Here is a 25139-nt window from a genome sequence, read left to right as displayed (position 1 = left end):
CTGACAGCGAGTTAATCAGGAACGACGCAAACAATATGGCTCCCTTCCACCAGCCTGAAACTGCTCCAGTGTAAAGAAGGAAACAGCCTGAGGGGGAGCAAGCCATCAAAGTCACCCAATATTAGCCGATTGTGCGCTGCAGCATACGGAGTTAAAAAGGCGCGACAAGCGTTGGTGAGGTGTCAAGCCTGGAGGAATGCGACCTGACAGCAGGACACTAATGTTTTCCCCATTTTTCATGGAAAAGGCAGAGACACAGTTCAGCAACTGTGTGCAGTAGTAAGTAAGGTTTTTCAAATAGAGGTTGACTAGGCGCAACCAAGTAGAGCTGGAACATTTTCCCCTTGACCTTATCCCTCACTACTTTAGGGTTAGCTCATTTTTAACTGGGCAGGCTGTGACAGACAGGTAGACCCTGCTTAAGACAGAACAACTAACGTGTGTGGGAGGTGGGCGACTGATTTTACAGTGTGCCCCCTGTTCTTACCACTGAGGGCCTCCTGGTAGAGCTGCACAAAGTGGGTGAAGATGTCTTTCGGGATGGTCTTCTCGTCAGGTAGACACTGGAGCAGAATGACCACCTCTGCCTGGCCGACGGCGTGCATGCCCTTAGTCGTCACGTACCAACACTTCCTGTTTACATCTGTGGGTTAAATAGAAAACGAGTCTGTCACATTAGACGTACATGAAATCGTTACCAGATCAGAGCCTTTTCATACGATCCTTTCAATCATCGTAAACACGATGGCAATTTTATATGTTTGTCTCGTGTCTGAACACTTCTATGTAAAAGTCATGATGGCAATCTTACCATTTTGGAACTGGCTAAATGTTTGTAATGCTTCCAACACAGGTCTGAATTGAATGCTGTCAGATTTACATAAACACCAGCAAAAGATTAAATATTCTCAGAGATAAATTAAATGCACATCTGTTGTAAGTAAACTCCCTATGTTCTACTTTTCCTTTTATAAGCACAGAATCGCTTCAATAAACCACAAACCACTGTGATTGAACCTATCTTAAGTTGATTTTCATGTCAGATCAGTCTTTACAAGGGATTCTCCCGCCTGGCAATGCCAAAAAAAAACGTTTATTTTAAAGTGCCCAGATGAATAAATTAATATCCAGCAAACACACCACAGCAGCTTCAAATCCGACCTGCGGTCGTTTACTGCATGTTGCCTCTTCTCTCTCTCCCTCATTTCCTATCAAACTATCAGCTATACTCCCTTCAATAAAAGGCACAAAAAAATGTACACAATACAAATATATATTTCCCCATTCCTTCAATCATCATGAAATAAATCATTTGAAAGTAGGTCCACACACTGATTTTTGTTCCTCTAAAATTTCCATAGGCAGTTTTGAGCTATATTTTTCAAATGAACGTGCTAAATCTCTTCTTTATAAAAGGTAGAAAGGCACTGGCTGGTGGGTTACTTACAGTTGACTAGCTTGACCATGGCGAGCAGGTTAGCGTTAAGCACAAAGACCAGGGGGTCTGGACCTCCCTCCTCCAGTTGCTGCATGAGGACAATCTCTGACGGCCTTTCCTCCACTGCATAGTCTACAGGTGGGGTGGGGCGGAGCACAAAAGGAGAGGAGGGTGGCAGTCGAGGTAAAGTTAGATAAACAGACAGAAAGAACCGAGGATGAGAGAGGGATGGAGATGTCAGCGTGAGGATGATGATCCGACGAAAAGAAGAGCTGGAGACCCTCACAGTTATTTAAAACATTAAAACACCCCCCCTGTCGTTGGCTATGAGTGGTGATACAAAGCACATGTAAAAAGCACTTCACAAACACAGTAGCTGACGGAGCAATGAGGAGGCAGCAGAATGGTGAGGATGAGGGCAAGCACCTGTGATGTGGCCTCCCGTACCTCCTTTGACTCCGGTGGAGATGAGGATGGGAGGGAGCCCGTCCTCCGGGATCAGACTGAGGGAGCTGCCCACGGGGCTGCCCACCGGGGCAACAGGGATATGGGCTGCCTGGGGGTGGAGGGTGAAGGATGAGATACAGGTTAAAACACAGAGTAGGATGCAGTACACAAAAGGGTGCGGCGTGATTATAGGTATCTGGGAGCTATAGCTCCTATGGCCAAAACAAAGAAGGTTTTTAACATTTTTAAGAAACAAATTTGAAGGGGAAAAAAAAGATCAATAAAATTGGATACTGCAGAGGCCAACTTCATCCTGACTTTTAGTTCATAACACAAGTGAAAATCACTCACAAACACTGGATACAAAGTGATCTGAGCATCTTTTGTTAGAACCTCTCTGCAGGATGAGCTTCTTTCATCTCACAGTTTGTAACGTAAGATTTTTATTATAAATCTGTCATCTCCACGGCCAAACGAGATTCTTTAAGTGATGTCACTTGTTCTCAGATTTGATGAAGCTCCTCCAGAGCCAGAGGCTTAGTAGTGCTCACTCTGACTAGTCACGTTTCTGTTTAATTCACTTGAATTTGATACATTATAATGTGCTAAACCATGAAAACGGTACAGTAGGAGCCCCAGTGTTTCCACTTTGCCACGCATACGAGTGAGTCACTTTAAATTACATTAAAATCCATACATTACTCAGTTCAAGCTGGTATGACTTCCATGAGTCATGTAAAAGTCTAATTTTATACTCAGGGTCTGTCTGCATAACATCATCAGGCCATCTGACATGAAATCATTTAAAAGCTTCGACAATCATTCTGATTCAAGTTCAATGAGTGTTCACGCAGCACGACCAAAGAAACAACCACATTCAAATTCCTTTTATTTGTTGTGGGGCAAACTTTAACGTATTTTCTTTTAAGAACTTCAGTTGACTGGGATTTCTAATTTTGATAAAGCATGGAGGAATGTTTCCTTTAAACCAGTAAGCCACCAAGAATCCCACAGAATGAGTTCTTTGTGGCTTCCTTCAACTAACTGCGGAGCAACTAATAAGACCATAACAAGCTGACCTAACAGCATTAGCTGTGGGTGAATGTTTTTCATGCTGAGCCTACCTCTGAGGATTCAGAAGTAGAGGATTTGTTTGAATATGTGGAGATGGCAAGTGACTGCGAGGGGACTGGGCTGGAGCTCGGTGGTTTGGGGGACTCTGCTGTGTCTCCGTTAGGTAGCACGCCATCAGCAAACCATACCCTCCTCTGCTCCCGTGTTAGAGACCCTAAAGGTAAGAGACCCACAGTGAAAGACAGAGAAGGTTACATAAGTGAAAACTGGATGCACGCAAACTATTCTCAGAACCACCAAAAACTTTAAAAGTGGTGGGGACAGAATGAAAGTGAAACATAAAGAGCATTTTTATTCTTGGTAAAGGTTGTACCCTCGTTGGCAGCCTGTTTTAGGACTCCCACAGGTACCATGACGGTAGGAGGAGGGGAGCTGAGCACCCCAGAGGCCTGGGCTTGCTGCAGAGGGGGGATGGTGGAGCAGTACTCTGCTGGATTGTTGGGGTTCGGACTGTGGTTGCTTCCAGTGGCTTGTGTCTCCCATGATTGAGCTGCCAGAGACAGAGTTTTAGCAAAGAGGATATCAGTACGTCAAATCCTAAAATTTGAGATGGGTGGCCGTGCTTTTTGAGAAAAGTAAAAAAACAAATCTATAAACAGAAAAACAATGACTGGACTAAAACCAATTAGTGCTGGTAATCACAGAGTAACTCATAATACGATAATATCAAGATATGTCGCCCCACACTATCGATGGGATCACAATAAAGCGATTCTGTGACGCACCATACACCGCAAGATAACTATCTACGATACATCACAATATCTGAGCAACTGAAGAAGAAAAAACATGCCTAAAGAGTCAAAAAGCAGAATTATGTATCGACTGTGGCTCAGGTGGTAGAGGAATGAAACATGGAACCCTGTAAAGTGCTATATCAATTCAATCCATAATGATTCACTGCATTGTGGTGTTATGTGACATATTTGGCTTTTGGAGATGAAACAATGTACAACAAAGTGCACAGAGTCTTAGCTCAGTGCCTCTTTATCACACACTGACTTCAACTTCTCCATGTCCACGCATGCCATCATCCCAATGTGAAATTAATTATAACTAAAACATATAATACACAGAAAAATAAATAAATGCAAGATATAAGCATTTCTCTTTTTAATCAAAGTATCTGTATTTGGCTCCAGTATATCGTAATGTATCGCAAGAGATATTAATATAATATATTGCCATGTTGATATTTGGTTCCAAGTCTAAAAAGTTAAAGTAAATACTGTTTAATATTTATTTTCATGGTTGTATCTTAAGATTAAAAGACTCAGCAGACAATCAGAGTGGTCATAGTACAGTAGTTAACGACGTTAACGATGGCTCTGTTCCAATAACCGCCCAGTAAGCCACTCCAGTGGTCTCCACTTAAAAGAAACGCAGTTTGAATTACTGTTATTAATTACACCTGTGCTATTTCCTGCTATGACATGTCAAAATGTCACACAAAGGTCTACTTACACAGTAAGTGTGCCCCATCACAATATGCAATAATGTTAATGCTGCTCCTGATAAAAACTAATTATTTTTTGTCAAGAGAAAGTGTTGGAAAATCACTGTACGTTAATATTAATCGCTCAAGATTAAACTTTTCATTGCTGTTTTTAACTGAAGGAGCAAGAAAGCATTTCCTTGTGGACAAATTATTTAAATCTTTTTGCTTTCTCTGCACATTTTGAACGATATCAGTCTTTTTAAATGGAGCAGCATGCACAGTTGCATTCATATAAACAAAGTGTGCATAAAAATGCAACATATAAGTTGGGAAGAACTAAATTTCTACTTGCATTGATGCTCACCACTTGTTAGAGCAGAATGACAGGTGACGCAGACGCGAGCCTCCTTCCGGTCCATGTATACGAGCCTGCACTTCAGGCTGCAGCACGTCGCACAGAACACCTTAAAAACACACAGCCACGAAGACAAAGATATTATTTGTGCCACGTTCCAACAATAATGAGCACACTGAACAGAAAACAGTTCCACAAATGATTTTACATAATATGTGATTATTTTAAAAGGAGAAGAATTGAAAATAAATTGTGATTAGGTGTGCAGTAAATGTACCATTTTATGGATATGGATTTCCTGTACTTCGCCAGGGCGTCAACGAGCTGCAGCTCTTTACAGTGCACTTTACATTCAGTGCCTTAGCACCTCATTACACATCATTATCCAGTAACATTTAGATCCTTGCAGCACCATCATAAGCTGGCTTGTGGATCTACCAGCCTGGCGGTGGGTGCGTGGAATATCCCGCTGTGTCTATTGTTTGCGGCCCCAATGCTGGTGTCAGTATTACTGCAGTGCCAGCTCCTCCCTGCTCAAGTGGCAGAGAGGGTGTTTGTTTACCACCATGGGAAATTAAGTAGCAGTCCGGAGATTTTCCAGTGCAGTGTCAGCAACCACATCTTCACTTTAAAGCACTGTGCGGATGCCCCGCTGCATGTGTGGGTGGCCAAAAGTCTAGAAAGCTACCTGCACACCCACTGAGTTTATGTTAAGGCCCTAAGAATAAACTCATCTATCACAGCACTTCATTTGATTTACCTCCTTACTCCACAGAGTCAGCAAAGCTCCTTTAATAATATTCCCTGTTTGCAATACGACTCTCTCGTGCATTTTAAAAGGTGAAATGCGTTCCTCGTCTTGTTTTTCTCCATGCACGCATGATTTTTGTCTTTTGTCAAGCACTCACTTATCCTGTTTTGTCTGCGGATTGCTTGAAACTCAAACATGACAGGTTTGATGATTCCATAAGTGTCGAAAAACAGACAATATGTCGATTAATAAACAAGTAAATTACTCATTTTCTCAATCAATCAAGAGAGAAAATAATCAACAACCTGTATGCTGATCAATTAATTGCTGAAATAACTTTGCTTTTGTTTTTAGACCAAACAATTAATCAAGAAAATATGATGATTAAATGGATAACCATTCACTGGAGCCCTAGTGTCCATGTCAACTAATTCATGGTAAGGAACCCAGGATGAAGGCTTCAGGTAATACCCTACAACAGAAATGGAAGATAAATAAACCTCCATTCTCTGCACATGCTTCTCTTTCCCTAAACCTACTTTGAAAGGCCAACATCATTTAGTAATTGTCCCTGAATGCCCTTTGACAAAACCCCCAGGAGAGGTGTGAACATTTTAGAGAACAAGCAGGCGGAGGGAGCAATAAGGATAAGAGTAAGCAAGCTTTTTGGCAAGAGTTTTCCAATATCATGAACCTTACTCTTAATACAATACATCATCATGGATGCACTGCATTCTGGTCTATTGGTCTACACAGGCTACTTTAGGGTTAGTGGCCCTTTCCTTTTTGTGATGAATTTCTAGATGATTGTTTAAAATTGGCGCAAAATGCCTTTTCTGTTGATGTTTAAGATTAAATAAGATCATTTTTGTAAGTGTAGCTGCAATTCAGAGACGACACATTGTCTACTTTACGTAAATTATAATGGGATTATAAATGCACCACCAATAAATAACTGAACAAAAGAAGTGGCCCTGAAATGCCAGGTTGCTATAAGTGTGACACAGGATTTTATTTTAGATGTTCACATAAAAGCAGATCCAGCACTCCACTGACCTTGCCGCAGGCCCTGCAGTGGTGCCTCCTCTTGGTGAAGGTGAACTTGACATCACATTTCATACAGACAGGAGCCTGGGAGTCAGGCACCCACACAGGGGCAACCTCCCCCAGAGAACTGGCAGGTTTCTTGCACAGATTGCCCTGTTGGCCTGCCTGGAGGTCATTGTCTGGGCTCTCTGAGGGCATCAGGGGAGGAGAGTGGACAACACCATCTCCGTTCACCCCGACTGCACTCTGATCAGTCCCACTGGGCGTAGTTTCAGAGGGCGTGCCTCTCCAACACTGGTTCTCCTGGTTTTTGTTCCTGCCATTGGTGGGCAGAGTGAGCTGATTTTGGACTTGGCCAGACAGTGGCTGTGGGATTTGGAGCTTGAGGCTGACCGGCTGCTTTGGTCGTGCCCCTCCGTAGGGAACACTGACCGGCTGCAGGCGATTGTTGTTGAGTTTTGGTTGGATGCTACCTGACCCCACTGCTCCTCCATCATTGATCTCTTGCTTGCTTTCCTCCATTTCTTTCTCCTCAGTGACAAAGTCCTCTTTTGAAGGGACAGGAGAGGGAGAAAAACCCTCCTCCTGCTCCACCTCCTCCTCCGTCTCCTTAAGTGTGGAATGGTTACTGCCGTCCTTCTCCAAACCATTGGGAAGGCTTGTTATTCTGAGGACTTGGTCTATCCGTCCCTCTGGATTAAATCTCTCCTTCTCCTTCACTTCAACCCTGTCAAGAGGAGATACACCATTCTCCTCCACCTCACAACCACCCTGAATGCTTCTCCCCCTATTCAAGGGACTTTCTAACTGATTCTCCTTTAAGTCTGCAGTTTGTGTTTCTTGACCATTGTCCTGTGTAACAGCTGTACTGGCCCCTTCTATGACATCTTCCCCATTTGTCTCTCTCAGAGAGAGAGTGTCTTCTTCGTGTCCTAATCCAACTTCAAAGGTAAAGTGAGTGTGACTGACAGTGGAGTCTCCTTCTGCTGCTGAGGTGGCTCTCTCCTCCTGATGAGATTTAGCCTCCTGGTCAGAAGCACCAGGCTGGTTATCTGGAGAAGAATTTATCGCTTTGCTGTGCCCATCCAGTTGTGTGCTTGCAGGGCTGGTGGGGAAGCCATTCTCCACAGTGGTACAGGCCGTCACAGGGGACGGCGAGAGGTCGTCTGTGCCCACCAGTTTGCCGATGTTGGGCTGAGGGAGGGGCGGGCTGTGAACGTCTGCCGGCCTCTCCTCTACCCAGGATGGAGGTTCAGAACCGGGATGTCTTTTAGGGTCGCCCCCCGGGGAGGAGCTGGAGTCGGGGAGGGTTTTGAAGGGCAGTGGACTCTCCCGGGGGCTGAGGTCTGCGTGGGCCAGGGCGGGGTTCAGAGAGAGCAGGTGGGCTGGCGGGGCCAGGATCTGGGTCCACTTGGCATCCGAGAGAATGGGATTGTCTGTCTCATCTGGCAGAGAAAGAAAAGAGGAAAACAGACTATTATATGGATCACATGTTGCTTTATTTGATACCTAATTTGATCTATATCCTGTATAAGCCACCTTTACCTCGGGATGGGAGTTGATACCAGTGTCAGTATCGATTCTGCTTATCGGTCCGATTCTTTATGGATTCCCTAATTGTTTCCTGATTAGTTTTCTGTGTAAAAAAATACTCCGCCGACAACAGTTTTTATTATTCGAGCCCAAACACAGTGTAGATATTTTGAGACTATTTTTACAGCTTTCTTTTTTATTTAGGTTCTTCAAATAAATAAATCTGCTAAGCCTGCCTGCATGACGCTAATGTTATTATAACGCCCCGCCTTGGACCGTTTCTTCCTCTCCGTCATGACTCATTGCTTTAAGTTTCCCGCAGCGTAGAGTTTGATCTCATTGTTTTGCAATGAACCGTCAGAAAAACATGCCAGCATTGATAAAAGGAATGCATAAGCTCAGAGGGATACAATTCTGGTTCTGATTCCAGTTTGTTACCGGCTCTCAACTGGAACCATTTCTCAATTCAGACCCTTACATTTGCTCTAATTTTTTGGGATAGCTTGCAGGCTTCTTGAAGACATGAAACAGATAATTAGAGGTGGCTACCAGCAGAGAGATCATGACCCTGTAACAGCAAGACAGGAAGCCTCAAATAAACTGCCAAAGAGAACTAATACGAAGATACACACTCCCAGGTGATCGAAAGAGCTATAAATGGCAGGAACAAACCAGGGGACAAACTGGGAAATGAGGTTGGCATGGAGTGGGAAATTAGTGTGCGGATGGACTGGGAAATTTGAGAAAGTGGGCCAAATTGCTTGGTGTCCCACTCGCCCCTGGGAGCCATCGGTCAAGCTGACACATGAATGCTGTGTAACGCAACCAGAAATTCTTATAATGGTTTTTCAAAAGGACTTTCTCACACAGCCGTCAGCTACTGTATAGTGCTCTCCTCCCTCCATTGGAATTCATGCTAAGCTGTTTTAGTATGTGCTGTACCATGCTCAAGCACACACACACACATTCACTCACACAGAGTTAATCTGCCAAGCTGGGTCTCTGGCAGAGGACACACAGATAATCACTCACAGCCATAATAAAAACTGAGCTCACAGTGCCATCAAAATATGCTGTGCGTGGAGGACTGGCATTTTCTGGGGTCATCTGCCATAAATCCAGAAAAAGAGCAGTCTTTCCTCTATAATAAGCAGACCATTTGTACTGTAGAGCTGGGAGTATGCCGACACACAGCTCAGTAATGCAGTGTTTACTTTGCAATCACAATAAATAAACTCTGTTGAAGCACTGATTCAAAAAGGCCGTAACACAATGTCTTTATTTATTGTGAGCGTTAAGTGTGGAGAGAAGAAAAACACTCTTTGTCCCGCACCAATTACATAGTTTTACACACGCCCAAGGGAAATTGATAAACCAGTTATTCCTATTCCCTCTTTGCACACCCTCAATGACCACCTGGAAATGTTACTTAAGCTCATTGGGTGGTGGCTGATTGTTTGACATCTTGGTGATTTACTCATCTGTTGCATAAGAGCGTCCTGACCACATCTCGTCTGAAACTTCAATCCTACAGCTACGCCTTGTCCCGTCTGTCTTTTCTCAAGCACAGTGACTCACTATTTGTCCTTGTCTCGTCTCCACATCTATTAAAACAGAGTAGCTCACCTTCGTTCTGCTCAAACTCATCCAGCACCTTGTCCAGGTTGAAGGCCTCGGCCTGGAAGTAATTCTCCATGGGTCAGGAAGCTCCACCCTGCCGACGGCCGTGTGAACCTAGATTCAGGAAGAGCATCTCCTTAATGCCAAATCCGTTCAAATTTCCATATTGTATGTAGATGTCCCCCGTGGCCTGTATCATAGCTCCATTTTCATATCTCACTTTAATATGATTTGTTTAAGTAGAAACATGCCCTCTAACTCTCTTTCGCTCTTATCATTTCTCTCCCATGCGGTCCTCTCTATTGTGATCACTCCGGGACCGAATAGATAATGAAAGGAAGTATGAGTATGGTTTGATTAAGGAAGGTTATGGAGAGAATTATATGACCTGAAACAGTAAAAGTGATATCCAGTATATAAACTTAGCAAATTTTATACATGTTATGGAAGAAACGTAAGCCAAAATTGCACAGGTCCATCCTCTATATAAAAGATTAATGCAAAATGTGTTGCAGTAACCTACTTTCACTATCATATATACACAGATTATTTATTTATGCTCAATAAATCACTTACATCACTTGGTTGATTAAACATAAGACAACAGAACTGCTCCTCACACTTCATAATCACTCAATCATATGGTGACATCTTTAACTGACTTGCTTCATCTTTATAAATTGATTATATATAAAAGTTTCCAGTTAAAAATAGTTTGGTTCCAGCTGACACAACCACCAAAATGTCTCATAATACTTTATTTCATTTTGCTGCTTAGGGAAGGAGAAGGGACATGTGTTGTAGACATTAAGATCAAGTTTGAACTACACTGTACCTCTATTTCTTAGTAATGGCTGCGTGTGATGTTGGAGATCTAGCAACCCAAACCTGTCCTACTAGAACACTCTTTCAATGAGCGTGTGAATGTTCTCATTCGTCCAGGTCATCGTTATCCTCAAAGCAATTTCAGCCTGGTCAGATGTGTACATGAACTGATGAAGCCTCTTGGATGAGAGGTGAAACGTCTTCCTAGACAAATAACCAGTCCAGTTGCTTTTGACTGAAATTGCTTTGAGGACTCTTTCAATGCTAGTTTGCATGATAGCACCATGCTAAAACATAAAATGCAAATGTTCCTTTGTAGGTTTTGCTAGGGGTTCATGATTTCATTTTGTTTTGACAGTACATACTTTCTTATATTATCCGAGCTCATACATGAACAGCTGCTGAGCGTTGAAATAGTAAAACAATATGCGAATCACACACTCCTGAACAAAATCTTAAGTCAAAAAATGACAAAAAATGACAAATATTTGCATTTTGCAGTGGTGGATCGTCACCAGGTCGTATGTAGAGCTTTAAAATGAAAAAGAAGAAACAGGAGCAAGAGACAAAAAATATCTAAATATTTAAACTGAAACAGGCTGTTCAGCAGCTGATCAAAAGTTTAAGACCATAGCCTTAAAAAGTCAAAATCCACGCTTAGGCTGATGCCATGTTCAAAGACAGAAAACCGTTTTGCCTTTGCCCTCAGGAGGTCATGGCCGTGAGAATATCTGACAGAAAATGATGTAAGCATGGATTTTGACTTTTCAAGGTTATGGTCTTAAACTTTTGATCAGACTGTTTCAGTGTAAATACAGTTTTCAATAAATTTCCTACTTTATATTTTTTTGTCTCTTGCTCCTGTTTCTTATTTTTGCATTTTCAAGCTCTACTAGCCGGTCTTAAGATTTTGTTCTGGAGTGAACCACAAGATTAAATGTACCTCTGTGTAAAGCTAAGCATCCTGGGCCAGCATGCTCTGCATGTTTTTCAGGTATTGTGAACTTTATCATGTTGAATAGCTTGTTTTATAATTTGGAAATGGTCTTCATTCTTCAAGACACACCCACTCAAATGCCGCCATTGCTCATGGGAGAATTCTCTGTAAAATAAAGAGTCCTGAGAAAACTTCTGCTATGATTTGACACCTGAAATAAAGTTGTAGTAAAGTTATAAATGTCTGACTCGTAAAAAATCCTGTGTATAAATTTAGCCGTGGAACAACGCCCCTGTCCTTCAGTCCTCCTCACCTGCACAGAGGTCCTCCTCAGCAGTCCCAGGTGGTGTTTCTTCTCAGCAGGTTTCCCTCTCAGGTCACACTTCACCCAGTCTGGCAAGCGCCCAGCGCCCACACCTTAGACATGGAGGGAAACACTATTGAGTAAAAGCGTTGCTTCTCAACCTGTGCGGCAAAGCACGCTGCTGGTTCAATTACATGGCAATACAATGAGCATGCAAGGTCAAACCTCACAATTAATTTACAAATGAAAACAAAGCTTTGTACATTTGCCATTTTCAAGTAGAGCTGTAATCATTATGTTAAATAATTTATCAATCAATCGGCAGAAAATAAATCACTAACTATTATAATAACTGATTCATTTTTTAACTGTTTTCAGTGACAAATATTTACAGATTTACAGCTTCTCAGACCCGAGGATTTTATGTTTTTTTTTTTGTCATATATGAAAGTAAACCGAATATCTTTGGGGTTTTGGACTGTTGGTTCACCTTGAGCTCTGGGGAAATGGGTATGTTCACTATTTCATATTTTATACCCAAAATGATTCATCGATATTAGATGCAGATGTTTTCAAGCAGACGATTCACGTTTGTGTTGAAATAGGGAAATAATCGTAGACAGCTCAGAGTTAATGTCTCCACCCATCATGCTGATGAATCAGAACAAAATCTTAGGTAAGTGTGCAACCCTTAAGTTCATGAACAACACCATGCTTCAATTGATAATACAGTGCATCCAGCTTACCGTGTGCATTGCACATTATCATACATAGAGAGCGATTACCCATCTACGCTCGACAAGACAATCAGAGTCATGAATGGAAAACAGATGAAGCCTGAATCACTGCACAGTAAACCTGCCCAGTCTGTCCTTGCTGATGAGGAGACCTTGGAGTGACGATGTGTGTGCATGTGCGTGTGCAGGACTGCAAATGAGTAACAGCCAGGCTGAACTTCAGGGTCATTCTCATAAGGACAAGAGCGACCAGGGATTACACCAGAGACCAGATATTCCGCAGAGCGAAGGCTTGGGAGAAAGGAGCAGAGTCAACACATTTTCTGCTTAGTTTAAGGTGCAACCATGGGCACGATGTCAGCACAAAACAGTGAAGGCACAGGACAGGAGGCTACACATGTAGCATGTACCTAGGGTCAAACCATATCTGCCACACCAGGAATGAGGATGATGGTTGCCATCAGAGCCAAAAATACAAACAAAAATTGCACAGACTACAGAAATGCTTCTTTAATTTAGGAATATCCACAAAATGAATAATATATCGGTTAATGAAACAAAGCAACAGTGCTTTGTTTATAGCATGTTACAAACCTTTAGGCAAGCACAGTCCAGATGGAGTACGATGACTCACATTAGGCACAACAACACACACGCTGTGACATCACCACTCAATCAATAAAAGAGTGAACTCTACTGGCTAAAATACATATAAACTGACATTTGACACTAACTATTTTGTAAGATCACATTTTTAAATCTACTCTACAGCAGGTAACTACACTCTCACACTATACTATGTACAATTCAATACCCCTGGCCCATCAGTCACTCAACTTTTTGGTGCTGCATGTCACCCTATTGGGTGGAGTAAATTACCTTTACGTCACCTACACTGATTACTGAATGCACCAAAGGTTAACCTCGTCTACTCTCTGCAGCCTTTTACTTCGGCTAAGAGGTTTGCCTCTATACTGATAAAACAGACTTCCTAAATTTGTCTTGCACAAAAAGAGCCTGGAACGCTCCAGTGAGCTGCGGGACAGTGCACACGAACACACACAAACACATGTGAACAAACACACACAGACACACCTCATGAGGACAGGAGCTCGTCCCTGATTAAGATTTAATTACTCTTCGGAGGCATGTTGAATAATGCATCTTTAGTCAAAGTGCGTGAAGGAGTTGTATTTTTAGACATGTAAACTAGTGAAGATGCTTTAAAAGGAGACATATGTGCATGAGAGAGTGTGTCAGTCAGAGATCCACTAACATGGTGGTGCATCCTCGGCAAAGAGGCAAGTAAGTGCTTCATATGATCAATCCCCATTGTTTTAGCTCACTCTTTGATAATACCTTCACAAACGGTTAAATAGATGAAAATCTTACGGGTTATATCTTTAAATAAGACAAGGACGTAAACAGCCAGGAAGCTCAGGCAAAGTGGAACGCTACAACAGTTCATTAAGTCCTCGCTGTGTTTCCTGCTGTTGTTTCCTGTGACGCCTGCATTCACTTCCTCACATATCAGGTGGATATCCCTATATATATATATATATATATATAAAAATAAAGAGAGAGAGAGATAGAGAGCGAGAGAAATTGGACATATATTTGACCATTTTGTCACACATACTGATCCCAACGTCAGCTCAAAACACAGTACTTTGCATCCTATGAATAACACCTCAGCTATCATTAATGATAGTCAACGTAGCGGTAATTAGCATCATGGGCTAATACATCTCATCATAAGCTTATTTCTTGTGCGTTTCAACATATTGAAGGAAGCGTGTTATTTTACAGACGAGTGATGAGGAGGAGGCTTTCAGATGGATTAATCATGACAAGCTGTGCATTAAACCATAATGAATGATGTGATGCAGCCCTGACGCATTTCCTTTGGAGGATTACTATTGGTTGATTTAATCAGGTATTTGGTACATCACTGTACTGCTTATTTTACAGCACGTGGGTGGCCTTTATTCTGCACTTGAGAGTGATGCACTTGAGAGTGATGCTTAGGACCAGTCTTGAGATCATAAGTGTAGAGAAAGCCTAGTTTTATACTTAATGATCCCCAAACTTCAGTGGGATATGAAGGAGGGAGCTAAGTTCATTGTACACATCTGCTAACAGCTATAGAGCTTTTCAATGGAATTCCAATGCTCGGCAACAGCCTTGGTAACTTCCTGTCTGCTGATGTCATTAACATACACTGCGACAGGAAATCCACTAGGACACATTTAGAATGTTTATGTTTACATCTTTGAAAGGTCTGTAGCTTTGGCAATGGTACAGTTAGAGTTGAAACAACCTGTTCATAAATTGAGTCAAGCAGCTGTTATGATAATGAAATCATTGTTAATCATTGTTAATCATTGTAAATCATTGTAAATCATTGTAAATCAGCAATTTCTTTAAAGCAAAAATGCCAAATATTTGCTGGTTCCAGCTTTTTCAACTGTGAGGAATTCCAGTCTCTTTTTCATATATAATAGCAAACTGAGTATATTTAAGTTTTTCCTACAGCTGCAAAATTAGTTGATTAACAGAAAATTAATTCGTCAACTATTTTGATGATTGACTAATTATTTCAGCTTCTCAAATGCAAAGATGTGCTGCTTATCACATATCCACTCAATCACTGAGGGTGAATGTTTTGACATTTTATAAACTTAATGATTAATCAAGAAATTCTGCAGATTCATCAATAATAATTAAAATATGTTAGTTGCATCCCTATTTTGGACTTTGGCTGAATAAAACAAGCAACTTGGGAAATTATAAAGGGAATTTTCCGCTACTTTCTTTTTTTGGACAAAATGATTAAATGAGAAAAACAAAATCAATAAAGATAAGAGCTGCAATTTACAATTATTTTCACTTATTTTCCTCAATTAATCAATGAGTTGTTTGGTCAATGAAATGTTAGAAAACTAAAAAAATGTTGTTCAGGTATTTAAAAAGGGTTCAGTTTAGTGCCATAGAGGAGGAGAGAAACCAAGAAATATTCACATTCCCAGCGTTTTTAGATCCATACCCGACACAGACATGCTCCCGGCGCCGTCTATTATTCAGAGTGAACACAGGAAACCTCAAATGATCACTTCCTCTCTTTAAGAATGGACTGACATCACGGTTTTCTAACAACATGGTCGCATGACTGAGTGACACATGCTTATGTAATTTTTAACGCCCTGGACCTGACTAGGATTATACTGGTATACTGGGTATACTGGTCCTGTAATTTTTTTTAAGATTTCCAAAATAACAGCAAAAACATGCCACAGGTTTGTATCATCCAAAAGCTCACACTCTCCTCAATAATGAAAAAGATAATTTATTTGACAAAAGAGGTTGAAATGGTAAATCTGTTGGGATTTGAAGAAGGTAAAACATAAAGAGAGTAGCTGTCCTCCCGCTACAAAGAGCCGCTCAGCTTCACAGCGATTGTCAAAAGCTGTTATCTTCTTTTCTCCCTTATGTTTTGATCTACATTTAACCACCACAAGACAGAAAAGAATGCAAGAAGAGACAGGCTGCTGGGCTGCCATCAGGGAGAGACTTGTAATACTTTCTGAAAGCGTACAGTAACCTACATCTGGGAAGTCTCTGCGCACATGAGAGCTGGTCTTTCCATTGGGAGCCTGTTAGATCAGTCTACTCAATCAACCCCCTGGGTTTCAATACTGCTTGAGGATGTGGTAGGATAAAAAAAAAATGACCTGTTTATGTTTCACATCCAGCATGGACCAGTCAGTCAGTTACAGCTGGAGAGATGCCAAGAAGATTATGAGTGTTAAAGTCTAACTGATTTGATGAAAATGCACTTTGATTACTATCTGACCTGGCTTTCCCTACAGTGACAAATTCATTTTTTAAATTCCTCACTGGTGAGGACTATTCAAGGTGGTCCTGGGATGGGCCCCACTTCTTCGTGAATCCACCTCCAGAGCTTGACTGCAGACCCTGAGACCACATGATGAGGTAAACGCAAAAGACATGGCACCAACAAACCTTACCAAAACCAACTCTCAAGAGCCAGACAGATGACCATTAGCTTAGATTATGCAACCATAAAGGGGCACTGTGTCTGTGGATGTGCCTACAGGCCAAACACAGCCTCAGATGGTAAATAGCATGAACATGTAGACTGGGTAAACCCATGTGGGACTACGCTGCGTTATTAAACGTGGTGTGTTATGAGCGAGCAGCTGTAAAATCACAGCAGCTGAGGTTTCGTTTGCTCCTGAACTTGGGTAGTTAGTTGCATTAGCTGGGCTGCTAGCTGGATTTAATCCACACCAAAAGGCCACGAGTAAGTTTCCAAAACAGCTGTCACCAAGGCGACTGAACTACATGGTAGAAACTTAACATGTAAAGACCAAACAACACCACTGTATGTCAGCAGGGTGTATCAGGGGGTGAAGTAGCTAACTAGTATTAGCTCCAACGGTTCAGCGGGTAGTCGTGCGCAGAGTGACGGCAGCGACTTGCTGCTCTGACGGACACTCACACCGTCGCTGCCTCGGTGGGCTTTGTGGCTAACGGCCAGTTCTAACGGTTATTTGAGCCTCATCCCTCCTCAGGTTAACTTAACCAACTCAACCCGTTTATTATTGTCACCGAAAGCTCCCGTCGCACCGCTAGCGTTTTTTGGTGATTATTAAGTTAACGTTACAGCTCGTGAAGCAACGTTAACGTGTTGTGTAAGTGAACGTAAAACAGTGTTACCGTTAACACCACCTTTCGCCGTTTAGCTAGCTAAACACACCACAAACACCACAACACCCACCCACACTGACTTTAGTTAATATGACACTAGCCCGCTGCAATGGCGGGTTGTAACGTTGGAGCAGCAACAGACGTGTGAAATGAAAACAAATTCTGTGGACGTTACTCACCGGAGGAATCCTCATCTTTACGTACAGTCCCGCGGAGCCCCTCCGTCAGTGTCCGTCATACCTAATCGCCTTTGAAGGCTATTTCTGAGTATCCCCGTGTAGACCCTCTGCTGAAGCCCAACTCAAACGGCGCAAGTCGCAAAGTACAGCCTGTAGTCTACCGTAGTTGTGCGACAGCACTCAAGGATCCCTCCCCTAAGGTTTAATATTGGGAAAAATAAGGAGCAACGTGAAGGCAACCAGGGCAGAGATCCACTACTTCCGGTTATACATATCAAAATAAAAGTCCTGCTCTACTCAATATTAATGTTTCTTACATCGCATTTAGCTGTGTTAGAAGAAATATCCAGGTTTTATATTTAAGTAGAAAAAAATCAAACAAATCTGTTAAAGTAAAAACCCTGTATTCAGAATCTTACTCAAGTGAGTCTTGTTTTGAGATATCATTTATACCTTTTAACAATTACATTTCTGTGATTTACACCAAGGGAAATTGCGGTGCAGCAGTTGTATTACAAAGTAGGAAAGAGTGCAAATAATACATAAGGTGTACACTTCAATGCCAAAATATGAACAGGTTGGATCCTTAAAATATAAACAGGTAAATGTGACATAGATATATATAGATATGCATGTTATGAGAGTTTGAGGACAAATCACCATTGCAGTGTGTACAATATCAATCTGATGCACAGGTAAGTGTGTATGATAATGTCTCATTATATATATATAAATATTATTTATGTATATATATATATATATATATATATATAATTTATGTATATATATATATATATTTATATATAATGACTCATTATTGCATACTATGTGTAAGAAGTCATTGTATAACTCTTTGAAAACCACTCTGCAGAATGATGTTTGTGCAGAGTTTGACATTAGAGCTCACCTTAATTGAGTTTAAGTACAGGGTGATTTTGTGATGTAAATAGTCCGGAAGCTAATTTTGGTCCAGTATGTAACTCACACAGTTGTGCTGTTGAAACTGGAAATTTAAACACTCCAGTGCACATACATTAAAAAGTAGGATCCATCTTGCGTTTACTACTTAAACTATCAAAATGACTAATATTTGCATATAGATTCTGGATATTTTTTTATTTGTTATTACTGATGCATCAATGTGTAAGCCGCATTTTTAAATTCCAGCTGGTGTAGGCAATAAAAAGTATCATTTCTGAGCTCTTATTTTCAAGACAACAGTTTCCGGTTCTTACCCAGCTGTCACCGCGTGTCTTGACGCATCTAAAGCTCCATCCAGCTCCTGCACTGAGGTCCAGCCGCAGCAGCAGCAGCAGCAGCAGCAGGAGCAGGGACATTTTGGCTCATACCGTGCTGAAGGTAGTGTGGCGAGCCCCGGGGCGGGTCCGCAGCAAAATGGCACGTTCATCCCCGTAACCTTGTCAGACCTCTCCCGCTGTGCAGAGACGCACTGACAGCCGCGGCTCATGGATCAGCACGATGCAGCAGAGGAGCGTCAGAGGTGATCGATGAAACGGGATGTGACAGTGTTGGCGGAGATGCAGTGATGTGTAGAAGTCTTTTAACCCCTCTTTGTTTTCGCACAACCGATCTCAAGTTTTAACAACATATTAAAGTGAATTTTAGGGGTTTTTACTTGATAAATAACAATGAATAACCACAATTGGAATACAGGTACTGCACTTAAATGCAATGTACTTGAGTGTTTCCATTTTCTGCTACTTCATATTCACGTCAGGAGTAAATATTGTACTTTTTATTCCACCACTTTAATTTGACAGCTGCAGCTACTTTGCAGATTCAGATTTATAAAACACAACTTATGCTCAGTTCATACAATTTGAAGTATGGTTGCGTATTAAACTACTTAATGCCTTTGAACGGATACATCCAAATGCTGCTCACTGCTCAGTAATAACTAATTACCATTCATATAATGGTACTTTTTAGGTACATCCTGCTGCACAGTAAGTACCCCTGGTTTTGATACTTTTAAGTACGTCTTGCTGAAAATACTGTACTTTTACACGAGTCAAACTTTGAATACAAGTGTAGTTTACATTGTTCTATTGCTTTTAATTAAGGATGTGAATACTTCTTCCACCACTGTTGATGTTCTTTCATTTGAATTCATTCAGCACTTGTGCAAATCCTACTTAACTAATGACCAAATTTATCCAACTGATACAGAATCAAAAGTTTTGTATCTTTAATTAGATCAAGATTACTTTTAAAATGTAATTGTGCAGGGTTGATGTGAAAACTATCTTTGATATCACCCGGTTACATGCGGTAACAGCTCATATCTATGAAGTCCAGGAAGTGTAAAGGAAAAAACGAGATGCATCAATAGCCCAAAACTGTTTTATTAAATTCATAATAATCGCTTTAATGTAAAGTGAATTCTTCATTCACTTTAATTGTAATTTAATAAACAATCTCTTAAATACTAGCCACATTTAACCATGTAAAAAGCTTAGTTCTAAAGTAGTTGGAGTCCTTTTGGTGCTGAGAGTCATGCAGATCCTCGTGTCCCGGCATGTCCACAATATCACAGCCTACTGAAATCAAAACCTACTGTATCTGCATGTTGTTGTTGTTGTTATTGTTGTTGTTGTTGTGCTGCGGCAGGCTAAACCGCAGTGGTTCACGTCTCCGGGGAGGAAGATGCACCACACCTTTAACAACGGCTTCCCCACAAGAGGAATTGGCCTCTGTGATTCCGTAAGAGGTCAAAAATAAAACGGTGGGAACGGAGGGGAAAAAAAAGAGGATTCATCAGTTTGCTTCATTCTTTGAGGCTTCATCAAAGTTCTCCACAAGATCTGTAAGATGGAAAACAAAAAAGGATTTTGTAACACAGCCATTTGTGAAGGACAGTGAATGATTTCATCGTTAACATCCTGCAACTAAAAGATGCAAAGAAAACAATGTAACGCCCTAAGTCCTTATTTCCTTGGCAAACAATATAATAACTTGACCCCAAACGGATGTAGTCTTTCATTATGGAAACAAACCGTTTTATAATCTAAAAAGGGAACATTTAAGAGAAGAAGCACAGTTTTAGCTGGAAAAGTATGGCAAACACACTTTCAACCGTCACATGTTATTAAAACAATGATATGCTTCTGTACCTGGTACGTCATCATCCTCTTCTTCTGCGATTTCCTCCTTGACTGCTTTCATGTCCATAGCTGCAAAATATATAAAGAAATGGAAAGAAGGAATCAGAAGTTGACTTGAAAATTGGCAAAATAAATCAAATAATAATAAATACATTTTATTTATAGATAAAAAAGTGAATTCTGTGATAACTGCAAATGTATTTAACAAGTGTGCATGTCCCAGTGTTTCCACCAAGGTCTTATTGTAAAATCCCATGAAACAGGCTCAGCTTTAAACATTTGTTTAAAGATATCACACATCATCTCAAACTGTTAATGGTCTTGTTCTGCTAAAAAGCTGCTTCTTTGTCCCGTTTTAAGTGTATTTCAAACAGAATCAGTTTCTAAATGTTTTACTGTTGCAGTTTGTGCCCTTTTTTTGTCCTTGTTGTTTCATCAGTGCTATAACCAGTTTCTCGAGGTGACATTTACAGATTTGATCTTTACTTGTTCTTCAGTGATTCTAAACAAACAAAGCTGTCACACAAATCCACGAGTACACTTGTGTCTTAAAGGCAGCGTATTCATATATTCAGTTTCTGTTTTAAGAGAGTAAAAACATGACTGAATGCTTTTAATGTCTGGGCCATTTATATGTCAAGAGTTTGACAAAATGGAGACTTGGTCTGGTTGAAAGGACTTTAGCACTATTCCTTCTCATCCAAGTGTTCATAAAAGCGGATTACTTTACCGCCAGCTCTCAAACTTCTCAGAATATCCCTGATATTACACGACCATAAGAGAACCCTGATATTGTTAATGTGCAGGTTTAAAGGGGGACACCACCTTAATGAAGTATTGCATTTCCTGAATTTCAATGGCCTGGAGCATAAGCTGCTCTATCTCAAAGCAACAAACCAGAGAAGCAAGTCTCACACTTGCGATATCACCAAGTTTAAATTGTAAAACTGCATTGGACACTGATGTAGCCTGTTTCCCTTTTCATACCCAAATGAGCTCTATTCTATGAAAGCGTTGTCAGTTCTGAAACTGAAAATGTACCCAGATACTCAGAACATTGCCCTGGTGCTCTCTGTGTCATTCATAACATCTTTCCCAGTTCAGCGTCTATGCAGCAGCTCCATGCTTTGTACTTGATGACATCACAAATTTGAGTTTTAGCACTCTGGTGTCTGGATTTGGGAGAGAGTTGTCCATGGTAACTAATATTTTTGGACTGCCTTAGACCATAGACAATCACATGTATGAATTTTAAAAATGGTTGCAGTTCCCTTTAAGTGTGCGTGTACTCACATTGCCGTGGGAACTGCTCGGCCAGCTTGCGCAGGCTGCTGAGGCTGTCGGCTCCCAGCTGGCTCAGGATGCCCGGCAGCATCTCTGTCAACTGCTTGGTTTCAGCGTGGCCCGTGATGGCAAAGGTGTTGGCAGACAGAGAGGCCTGCACTTTGGGGTTGTTGAAGTGGATCACTGTCCCATCATCTTTAATCATATTCACCTGAGGAAACAAAAACCACACACTTAAGATGCAGCATCGTCAAGAAATTTATGTAAATCCTTTTTGGTGTCTGTTTCAAACAAAGTAATGCAAGGAGTAACGAATGACAAATAATCAACTGAATAGTGGGTCAATTGACGTGGAAAACAGACAAATAGAAAAGTTACCAGCATCAAAGTCAACAAGCTACTGACCATGCAACTTCTTATTTATTGAAAATAAATTAATATATAGAGAATACAACATTGTCTATCCTTAGACCCTCTCTTCCCATAAATTTCTTGTAGATTTTGAAGTGAGTATCTTAATAATATTAATTCACAGTAAAACACAAGGGTTAAATTGAGCCACAACCTGTATGAATGAGACTAAATGTGTGAATCAATTTAGTGTCTTATCCTTAAGTTCTATCTGCTGCTTTGTGCTTTGATTTATATGAAAAGAATTTGTGGGAGCGAGTTGGATGAAAGCACTCTGAAAATAGACGACATGATCGGAGAGCGCTTTGGGTAGGCTCTCCTGTATTTTATCTTTCCTTATCAAGACTGTCAGCTACAATACACTGCCAACATTAGTTCTCCTTTGATAGCTCACCTCTTCGATCCCTGCGATGTTGTTCACTGCCAGTTTCTTCAGTGAGCCCTGGAGTTTTTTGTCATCAGCTGTTGCTGTTTTGTGAACAACCTTTTTCTTCCTGCGGGCCGTTCCCTGAAGAAAAACAGGTGTGAGTGCCAAAAAAAAAGATTTAATAGCTGACTTTACCAAAATGCCCCATATATTTTAATACCACTGGGTCACATTAGATGTTTTAATGTATGTGGGACAATTTTTCCATTCTATCTTTGCTAAATTTACTTATTTATGAAGCAGTGCAATACTAGAATTTCTCATTTTTAAAAGCAAGAAATTAAATTTAAACAAGCGTCGTTTTCACACTGTCTACTTTCTAAAGCTGTCAATAGTCAATAAGTTGAAAGACCCTGGATGACTGAAATAAAAATAGTGAATGACTACAACTTGGATCTGACAGCGGCGGGAAAAAAAAGTAGGTGCTTCTGATGCACTAGTAAGTTAAATACTGCCCACAGACACATAACCGATTCCCCAAGTCCTCATTTACTGCCTCATTGAAGGATAAAAAAGTTTAAAAGCCTTTATTATTGAAAAGTCTGAAAGTCTGCTTTAATTGTTTTTTGATTTTGCCATTTCCAATCATTTCACTTAATTTCCACTTGTTTTAACACACGCTTAGTTCCAAAAGTCATACCATCAACAATAACAACCTTATTTCATAAAAGGAGGGCCATTACTTTTACTTTGAATAAATTACAACGAATATCGCTTTTGCTCAACCAGATAGTTAAACTTGGGATTTCCCTACTCAAGTACAGCAAAGCATAAACTCAAACTGACCGACGCCCAGGCATGACTGAAAACAAACTCTCTCTGTGAGTACAAGTGACAGAGAGTGTGTGATCTCTTCGTTACATTTGGGAAATACACGTTAAATGAATGCACTTTGTATTTGAGAATGTCAATGCGGTGCAATTTGGACACAGGGCCCCACGGTAAAGCGAACCAATAACGCCACCTAGTGTGTGACCGAGGACCTCACAATGCATTTGAACAAAGCGACAGAGGCCACAGATGGAGGGGCCATAAAGAAAATGCTGAGGTCAGAAGGAAAAACCTGGCAGGTGCTGAATGCCATCACACTCCTTAAATGAGCAACAACTGAGCCAACGCGAGGACCTGAAATGCCTGATTGAGATTTCAATACTGGACATTTGACAACACAGTACCAAAGGTTTAATGGTATAAAAATAATAGTATACTTCACCTTTCCTCCTATCCGCACTTGTGCCTGAAGTTTGGCGAGCTTTTCTTGATTCATAGTGTTCTGGTTGTGAATTAAAAAAAAAAACAGATTCAATAGAGCAATTGACAAATACCATTTTTAGCAATGACGAGAACACAGTATATAGTTTTGCACAGTTCAGAAAGCAACAGGCAGTTTAGGAAGCACATGTGATTACTTGTTGAAGTGCAATGGAAACAGCATGAGTCAGGTCATCAGAGCTACAGTAATCCCCATTTCTACATGTTAGCTGAGGGAGCTAGCAGACTGCTAACAGACCCGCTGACAGTTACGCTGAAGACAAAAGGTCCGTGGGTATTAATCAACATAAACGGAATAGGAAGAAAAACGCATCTGTATTTGTTTAAATGACATTTATGTCTAAAGTAACTGTAGCAAGTCTGGTTGCTAACTAGCCAGACGGCTAATTTAGCTAATATTAGCATAGTGGTTAAACCAGATAGACGAACCTGCTTTTAGCGATACAGATAGCTAACGTCGACTTTAAATACACTGCCAGGATGTTACCCACACAATTAAATGTTTTTTTACCTACCTTAAAAGGGAATTAACTGACAGCCCGTTGAAGTGTTCACGCTACTAATGCAGCTGAAGCGGTGTGGCTTTAACCCGCATTAAGTCCACAGCAATATAACGTACTTCCTGTTGACATTTTCACAATAAAACTTCCATGACTCTTGCAAGACTACTTTTTTTTAAATAAAGAGAAAATATTCATAGTATTTGGGAAAATATAACATATGATTTATTTTAGCGGGATTTAACACGTGAAATCTTTCCATATATCCATTTTTGAAATATTGTCTGGCTCTTAAACTTTTGTTTTCGCACTGACTTCCGGCCTTTCTCTGATGTTTTGTTGTCTAACTTGACAGTTTGAGGCCACGGGCAGGAGCACGCGGCTGTGCGCTGTGTGGATGTGACGTCACGTGAACTGCACTGTTGGCCAATAGGAGCAGGGAATGTTTATTTATTTATTTATTTATTTATTTATTTATTTATTTAGTTAGTTAGTTAGTTAGTTAGTTATTTATTTGTTGCGTTTATATGAGATCCTTTCTGTATTTATTTTTTATTAATTTGCTTAATGTGAAAAAAGTCCTCATGTGTTGTGTTGTATGTCTTTCTGTATATTTTAATATTTACATTTTTAAAAAATGAGCC

The 25139-nt window shown here is 40.7% G+C and overlaps 2 protein-coding genes across 2 annotated transcripts in view; both read right to left on the bottom strand.

The window, feature by feature from the left end:
* Positions 1-17610, bottom strand: part of zfyve9a (zinc finger, FYVE domain containing 9a) — a 28564-nt gene extending 10954 nt beyond the window's left edge. Inside the window, exons 1-10 of the mRNA XM_083927869.1 lie at positions 17477-17610; positions 11839-11942; positions 9770-9877; positions 6620-8055; positions 4822-4921; positions 3333-3509; positions 3010-3173; positions 1865-1994; positions 1448-1570; positions 488-643 (exon numbers count right to left, since the gene is read on the bottom strand). Coding sequence (XP_083783995.1) covers positions 488-643; positions 1448-1570; positions 1865-1994; positions 3010-3173; positions 3333-3509; positions 4822-4921; positions 6620-8055; positions 9770-9839 — 2356 coding nt within the window. The 5' untranslated portion in view covers positions 9840-9877; positions 11839-11942; positions 17477-17610. The remainder of the gene's footprint in view (positions 1-487; positions 644-1447; positions 1571-1864; positions 1995-3009; positions 3174-3332; positions 3510-4821; positions 4922-6619; positions 8056-9769; positions 9878-11838; positions 11943-17476) is intronic.
* Positions 17611-19822: 2212 nt separating this feature from the next.
* LOC310958084 (transcription factor BTF3 homolog 4-like) lies at positions 19823-24598 on the bottom strand. The gene is made up of 6 exons (XM_083928892.1): positions 24511-24598; positions 23937-23996; positions 22691-22804; positions 21895-22096; positions 20611-20670; positions 19823-20301 (listed from the first exon to the last, which is right to left on the bottom strand). The coding sequence occupies exons 2-6, from the start codon at positions 23988-23990 to the stop codon at positions 20255-20257; spliced, it is 477 nt and encodes a 158-aa protein (XP_083785018.1). The 5' UTR covers positions 23991-23996; positions 24511-24598; the 3' UTR covers positions 19823-20254.
* Between the last annotated feature and the right edge of the window lie 541 nt (positions 24599-25139).

This window comes from Echiichthys vipera (assembly GCF_963691815.1).
Source record: "Echiichthys vipera genome assembly, chromosome: 15".
Taxonomy (NCBI): domain Eukaryota; kingdom Metazoa; phylum Chordata; class Actinopteri; order Perciformes; family Trachinidae; genus Echiichthys; species Echiichthys vipera.
This window is presented reverse-complemented; position numbering and strand designations above follow the sequence as displayed.